Here is an 8,047-nt window from a genome sequence, read left to right as displayed (position 1 = left end):
TGATTTCAATTTTTATAATTTTTATTTTATTTAGTCATTTTTTATGATATTTAAATCGTTGATAACATGTTCATGTGAGTTTTTATCATCTAAACTTTCAACAATCAAAATTATGTTGCCTTGCTTTCGTTATGCACAAAATAAAGCAACAGTCCTGCAAACACAAACATCCAAACTCATTTGCTGGGAGATATAGAAAACAAAACAATGCTATTATGAAGTGAAAGAGAGGAGGGTAGGGCTAGGAGGGTGAATAAAAGGGCCATTCTGCTTCAGAAGTCTTGGATATCTATTCAAATCCTGGCTGAAGTCACACTATGATTTGGCCCTGAAAATGAAGAGATAATATTTACTATTAATACAAATCAATTTGGCCCAAGTTTACACAAAAATGATAATAATGGTTCCAAGTATAATAGCAGTTAAAAATGAATCTAGCTACCTAAAGAATGTCATTCATTATATCCTACTATAATAAAGTGAGATACAGAAGGATGAAGTACAAGATAATCGTGTCTTAGGAAAGGGACGAAAAATGTAAGACATCAATACAAGAGAGTTGATCACACGGCTCTCTTTTGAATGAAAAAATGTATCACTAATTTTAATATCTCTTTCTTTGAATCAGATTAAACCAACTAACCTTTCTATGTAGGAGTCATGCTCCGTACTAACAACTATGGCATCACCAGGTACAATGTGAAGCGGTACCTGGAGGTTATTGATCAGACAAAACAGACATTTAGTATTACCAGCAAGGAATAATGATTTAATTCCATTCTTCTACAATTTTCATGAAAGATAATTCAAAGGAAGGAAATTTTAGAACAATTCAGCATACTCGTTAGCTACATATCGATTTGATGGCATTTCATCTTTTAATCTAATAAACGTTGAATTTAGGTGTTCAAAGTAAAATAGATAAAAATTTAACATCCCCACAAATATACTAGAATTTTGCTTTTAATCCCTGAAAATAATTTTTTATTGAAATTTGTTATGGGTCTAGATATTATTCCCACATTCAAGACTAGGAATGTAGCCTCTAGGGAGAACAAAGAGAAGAGGATTCTGATTAATGCTTTTTCTTATCTTTTCATAGCTTCATTACACTGTAATATATAATGGAAAGTAACAGAATAAGAAAAATTAACGGAATCATAATAAAATCTTCAATAACAAATCCACTATAGGATTGGCAATTCATTACTCAGGATCTATGCTATAGATTAAGGGACCATCGGTGCATCAAGTCATCCCATCCTGAATGTCTTCTGGTGCTACAGGTTTGGCCTTGTGCCTCCATCAATCAATAGGCTTGGTTGTAGGAGTGGGCAAAAGATCCAAATTTTGAAATACAATCTGTAATAGTCCAAAGACATATTACTTTAAGTCTATTTAAATGGATTTTTCCCAAATCCAAATCCATATTTTTTTATTTTAAATCCCGTCCACTTAATTGGATTTGGATTGGAATCACTTTTTGGATTTTGAAAATCCAAAATATAGGTGTGTCTAAGACAAGCCAAGGAGACTAAGGTCGAGCTTAGGTTGAGTAGCATTGATCTGAGTTGAAGGTTCATCGAGTCGACTCAAGTCAGTCTCGATTGAGTCAAGTCGGTTTGAGCCAAACGTTGAGTCGAGTCAGTCCAAGCCGAAGGATCCGACCGATAGTCTGAGTTAGCTGATAGGTTTCCGATAAAGAAACCTAATCAAGAACTCACTACACCTCACGAAACAGGCAAGCAAAGAAAAGAAAAAGAATCTGAATGTGTATTATTCACAAGAAATCGTATCAACAAGGGCTTAACCCCTTTCCCCAGGACTAAGCCGGTTAACAAATCAACCATCCAAAAGTCCCCTCTCTACTAAACCCCTCACTATTTATACAATCCTTAATTCCCACCCTTCCTAAATGTTAAACCAGTTAGGACAATAACTATGTATTCTTCTTCCTTCTCTCGTAAACTATCCATTCCCTCTTATTCCTATCATTGCCCCCCGCTTGAAATCCAACCTTGTCCTCAAGGTTAAAATCGGGGTATTGCTCCCGGATAGTGATTTCTTCTTCCCAAGTTGCCCCATCCTTGCCTCCTTCTTGCCACTCCACAAGCAGCTATGGCACCTGCTCTTCCCCCTTTCGTGTGATTCTTCTTCCGGCCAAAACGAAGGCCCATCCACTTGTAAATCTTGAGGCAGCTCCCTTCGACTCTCTGTTCCCTTATCGCCCTTTTTAATTGCGAAATGTGAAATACAGGATGTATGCGTGCGGTTTCCGGCAATTGCAGCTTGTATGCCACCTCTCCAATCTTCTAGATGACTTGAAAGGGCTCGAAAAACCTTGCTGCTAATTTTGGATGGATGGTCGACATTGACGTTAGTCTATGCGGGTCTTATCTTGAGATAGACCCAATCACCTACTTCCACCTCCGCGGGTCTCCTGCTTATGTTTGCCTGTCTAGTCATCAACTCTTGAGCTCTCTCATGATGGAACTTCAGTTGTCTCAAGACTTCATCACGGGTCTGTAGTTCTTGGCTTACTGCTTCCATCATGGACTCCACAGGTATAAATCGGTGTAAGGATGGAGGTGGCCTCCTATAAACCGCCTCAAACGGTGTGCACATTATCGCTCCCTAAAAACTGGTATTATACCAATAGTCAGCCCAAGGCAGCACCGTCATCCACCCCTTCGGTTGTTCAGAACAGAAACACCACAGGTATCCTTCTAACACATGATTTAAAACTTCTGTTTGCACATCTGTTTCCGAATGATTCGTCGTACTCATCTTCAATTGAGTCCCCTGGCTCCTAAACAACTCCCTCCAGAAAACACTCAAGAAGAGGGGATCCCGATCACTGACGATGGACTGCAGAATGCCGTGCAGCCTGACAACCTCCTTCATGAATAATTCCGCTACTGTCCTAGCTACTGTCCTAGCAGAGTAAGGGTGCTTAAGGGGTAGGAAATGCTCGTATTTGCTAGGGCGATCCACCACTACAAGAATAGCGTCATGACCCTGTGACTTGGGTAGTCTTACAATAAAATCCATGCTCAACTCCTCCCATATAGCGTTCGGAATAGGCAATGGTTGCAGCAGCCCTTGAGGCGAGGCAACCAAGTACTTGTGCTGCTGACATACCACGCAGTTAGCAACGAACTCCGTGACTCCTTTCTTCATCCCGATCTAGTGCAGCGACTATGCTATCCTCTGATAGGTCCTATACACCCCAGAATGCCCTCCGGTTTGTGTCACGTGGAACTCTGCAAGTAACCTGGGAATCCATTTGGAGTTGGCGGACAGTACCAACCTCCCCTTGTAATGCAACCTCTCCTGTTCAAGGGTATATGCGAGATGGGTATTCGGATCCCTTCTAATATCCTCCACCACCTCTTGTAGGGTTTCATCCTTCAATATCTCCCCAAAATCTTGCCAGTAAGGTCTGGCTACTATTTACATTTCCTTCTCATCTTTATTCTCCCCCTCATCCTTCCTAGAAAGGGCATATGTTGCCCTATTGGTCACCCCTACTCTGTACACTATGTCAAAATCATATCCCAACAACTTTGCTATCCAGTCTTGTTGGTTTTGAGTGGTGATACGATGCTCTAGCAAATAGCGAAGGCTTCTCTGATCGGTATGCACCACGAAATGCTACCCAAGCAAATATGGCCTCCAATGTTGTACGGCCAACACCAGAGCCATCAATTCTTTCTCATATATGGATTTACTCAACATTCCTACTGACAAGGCTTTACTGAAATAAGCAATCGATCTTCTACCTTGTGTCAACACCGCCCCTACTCCATTCCCAGAGGTGTCGCACTCTATGTGAAAAGGCTGTTGAAAATCAGGTAACGAGAGCATTGGGGCTGTCGTTATTGCTTTCTTCAATTCTTGCAAAGCTGCCTCCGCCCTTTCATTCCACACAAACTCTCCCTTCTTTAATAACTCAAAAGGTTTAGCAATTTTTCCATAGTCCCTTTTGAATCTCCTGTAATAACCAGTCACCCCAAAAAACCCCTCACCCCTTTTACGGTTTTTGGTGTACTCCACTCAACACAACCTTCACTTTCTCAGAGTCCATCTCCACCCCTTTCCTTGATATCGTATGTCCCAAGTAATTAATCTGAGTCTGCCCTAATTCGCACTTTTTTCTATCGGCTACCCATTTGTTCTGCTCCAGAGCTAACAACACTCGCTCCACATGATCCAGATGTTTTCCCCACGTCTGACTGTAAACCAGTATATCGTCAAAGAATACCAAAACAAATCTTCCCAAATATGGCTGGAATAAACTGTTCATCGTACTCTGCAATGTGGTCAAGGCGTTTGTGAGTCCGAAAGGCATCACCATAAATTCATAGTGGCCCAGGTGAGTCTTGAATGCCGTTTTTGCAATATCGTTCTCCCCCATGCAGATTTGGTGATAACCCGCCTTCAAATCGATCTTCGAAAAATAGCAGGCCCCTCGCAGCTCATCCAAAAGTTCCTCGATCACCGGTATTGGGAACTTGTCCGACACCGTAGCACGATTCAATACTCTATAATCGACGCAAAACCTCCAACTCCCGTCCTTCTTCTCCACTGAGATGACTAGAATTGAGTAGGGACTATGGCTGGGTCGTATCACTCCAGATTGCTCTATTTCCCCCTTCATGATGTGGGGGTACTTGTATGGCCTGACATTGATAGGGTCACTGCCCTCCTTCTATGGTATACGATGCACCGTTCCCCTGTCAGGAGGTAACCCACTGGTTCCGCAAACACCCCCTTGTATCGACCCAACAACGATTCCATCTCCCCTTGTTGCTCCTCCGTCAACCCTCGACAGTCTCTGATGTCCCCCTTCAATTCTACATTTCCAAGCTCCCATACCAACATCCAAGCCTCGACTTCTCCCATTTTTAACAAAGCTTTGGGTTCCACCACTTTTCTCTCCAGTGTCGGATCTCTTCTTATCAGTATCTTTTTCCCCTCCTGATGGTACACCAAGGTCAATTTTCCCCAGTCCAGAGTCACCTCGCCTAGCTTCTCCAGCCACTCCACTCCTAATATCACGTCCACACCCCCAAGTTCAAACAAGTGGAATCTCTCAACCACTGTCGTGTCACCCAACTCTATTTTCACCTCTTTACAGCAGCCACTAGTCCTCTTCTGGTAACCATCCCCCAAACTTACCCTATAGGGTAAGGTTTCTGTTATTGTTAGGCCTAATTCCTCCACTAACCCCGTCGTATGAAGTTGTGGCTGGTGCCACTGTCGATGAGGAGCATCACTTCCCGTCCTCTTATTCGCCCTCTTAATTTCATCATTTTGGGAGATATGTCAGCCCACCAACTAAACACGCTGATAACTCCATCTGGGTGTTATCCATTTCGGAGGTCATTTCGCCCCCCTACTCTTCTTCCTCTTCAGCTAATATCAATATCCTTAGTCCTCTCCCTGGCAACAGTGACTAGGGCTGAACGGTCCTCCGCACAGGAAACATCTTCCTCCCTCCCTTCTCTTGATGAATTTCGAATACGACATGTTCCTGACACCTCTCCCCTTCCAACGTCATTCGACCTTATCCCTCCATTGGCCTGAGTCGTTGGCCTGAGTCGTCTCGCTCTTCACTGACCCCATGCTTTCCATTGTCCCACCTTGGCCCTGAGACTCACGATTGGGTTCTGTTAGAAGTGGGTTTTAGGCCTAACTCAACCCCACAAAACTGGCTTGTAAGGTGAGGTTTGCACCTCACTTATATATTATAATTTGACCTTATCTCTAGTCGATGTGGGACTTCCAACACACCTCCTTCACGCCGAATTATAGACATCTCGTGCATGTTAGTAGAAATTAGGTGGTCCAGTACTGACTCAACAACGGATGGAATAAAAAAAGAAATGTCCACTTAGAACTCGTTAGGATAGGCTTAAACCTGGCTCTGATACCAAGTAGAAAATAATATTGAAATTTATTATTTAGAATTGATTAAAAATACATTATCATATCCTCTATTTGTAACAATCTAATTCTCCTAAAAGGGGAAATAGAGAAACTAGGAAAACAAAATAAAATAAAAGATTGTATATCTATTTTCTCTAATTAGGAAGTTTCCAAAAAAATCTTCTCTAATTACAATAGGTTCGCTCCTGGAGACTATCTTCGTCTGTCCTCTGTCCATTTTCGATCGGGTGCACAATTTATCGACATCTCGCGCCACCCGCATTGCAGTCATAAGGTCCTAGGGATCATGGGGCCTCACATGATCACTCACTTCCTCCTGAAGGCCCACCATGAAATATCCAAGAGCTGCTCGTCCATACCTTTGTCATTTGTCCCACAAGCACCTCAAAATCCCTGACGTAGTCGCTCACGGCGCCCATTTGTTTAATGGCGAATAACCTCTCATAAACGGTTCCTCTGCCTCCTTCTCCAAATCGGATCACCAGCGCTCTTTTTAAACCATCCCAAGAAAGGTTCTTGGTTTTCTCCCTCCAGAACCGGAACTAGTACACAGCGTACCCCTCCATACTAATGAATACCAATTGCAGCTTCTCCTCTGCCACCCTCTGCACCTCAAAGAACTTCTCGACCCTACTAATCCAAATCAATGGGTCGCCACCCTCGAACACAGGTAATTCGACCCGTTTCCTCCAATTCTCCGATACTTATTGATTTGCTTCGCTCCCTCTTCCTCTCTCCCCACCGTGCCCGCCATCATTGCCATTCACCGATGATTGACTACCGTCCTGGTGATTGCCATTTGGGTCGCGTTTGAGATCCCCTAGTACCTTCAAGATCGCCTGTACATCCTGGCACATGGCTTCATATTTCTGTCGTAAGGCTTCGGTCTCGTGTCACAGGTACACTGTGTCAGCCTTCGTCTCACAACTGACCCTCTAACACCACTACTCTTCCCTCCATCACACGCGCTCGTCACTCCTCCAATTGGGGATCCGACAGGTCAGACCAATTGATAGATTTTCGATAAAGAAACGTAATCAAGAACTCACTATACCTAATGAAACAGGCAAGCAAAGAAAGCAAAAAGAATTTGAATGTGTATTATTCACAAGAAATCGTTTGTACACCACAGTCAACAAGGGCTTAACCCCTTTCCCCAGGACTATGCATGTTAACAAATCAACCGTCCAAAAGTCCCCTCTCTACTAAACCAATTAGGACAATAACTATGTATTTTTCTTTTTTCTCTCGTAAACTATCCATTCCCTCTTATTCCTATCCCAAAAAAAAATGATCTTCTATTCATAATGATATAAATCTAATACAATAAAAAGATGAAAGATCAAAAGACTGCACTAAACTCATAGGTACAACTCGTAAGGAGAGCTGGGAGTGGTTCCCAACATACTACTTCCTACCTAGATTTTAATACTTATTCTAACCGTCTTCAAACTAGAGCATATAAATTAATTGTACCAAGCTTAAAACAAATAAATTCAATCCAAGGTCCCTTTTAAAGACATGGTCAGCACATTTGTTAGTTGGTCATTTGATTTAACAACCTCGGTACATATTTCCTTCAACAACTTTCATCGAATGAGACAATAGGTGTGAGAACCTTGACTTAGAATAAGGTTCATGCAATGACCATAAAAAAATNCTAAAATATTGCTTGTAACTACTACGTTAGATAGTAATTATACTTTCAAAGGTAGAAGCGAATGGTGATTAACATTTTACCAATTATTTACACCATTAAATAAGTGTCATACAAAAATAAAGAATAATTTGACTTACTTCAACTGCAAGGCCATTGTCCAGTACCACCTTTTTACTCCTTAAATTAAGAAGAATAAGAAGAAATTAGTACATGACATTCAAATTTATAGGCCAAAGAATTTAAATTTCAGAGAAGTCTAGATTTTCCATCTAAGAGGTTGATTTTCCTCATTGATATGTATATAAATTCATATGAGCAGTATGCAAATATTGACTGATACAGATACAAAAAAAATAAAAAACAAATAAACAACAATAATCAGCACCCTCTCGTGACAGCAAGTATATAGTTATACTTATTGTCATTCAGATGGAG

At 41.7% G+C, this 8,047-nt stretch overlaps 1 protein-coding gene across 2 annotated transcripts in view; it reads right to left on the bottom strand.

Moving 5' to 3' along the window:
• LOC106756046 (elongation factor P-like) overlaps window positions 1-8,047 on the bottom strand; it is a 38,930-nt gene continuing 30,883 nt past the window's right edge. The window contains exons 8-10 of one of the 2 annotated variants that reach the window (XM_014638285.2): window positions 7,750-7,789; window positions 644-711; window positions 1-328 (exon numbers count right to left, since the gene is read on the bottom strand). In XM_014638285.2, coding sequence (XP_014493771.2) covers window positions 678-711; window positions 7,750-7,789 — 74 coding nt within the window. In that variant the 3' untranslated portion in view covers window positions 1-328; window positions 644-677. The remainder of the gene's footprint in view (window positions 329-643; window positions 712-7,749; window positions 7,790-8,047) is intronic. The other variant, XM_022778898.1, reaches the window with a different exon arrangement.

This window comes from Vigna radiata, chromosome 2 (assembly GCF_000741045.1).
Source record: "Vigna radiata var. radiata cultivar VC1973A chromosome 2, Vradiata_ver6, whole genome shotgun sequence".
Taxonomy (NCBI): Eukaryota; Viridiplantae; Streptophyta; class Magnoliopsida; order Fabales; family Fabaceae; genus Vigna; species Vigna radiata.
The sequence above is the reverse complement of the archived record's forward strand: the minus strand, read 5'-3'. Positions and strand labels throughout refer to the sequence as shown.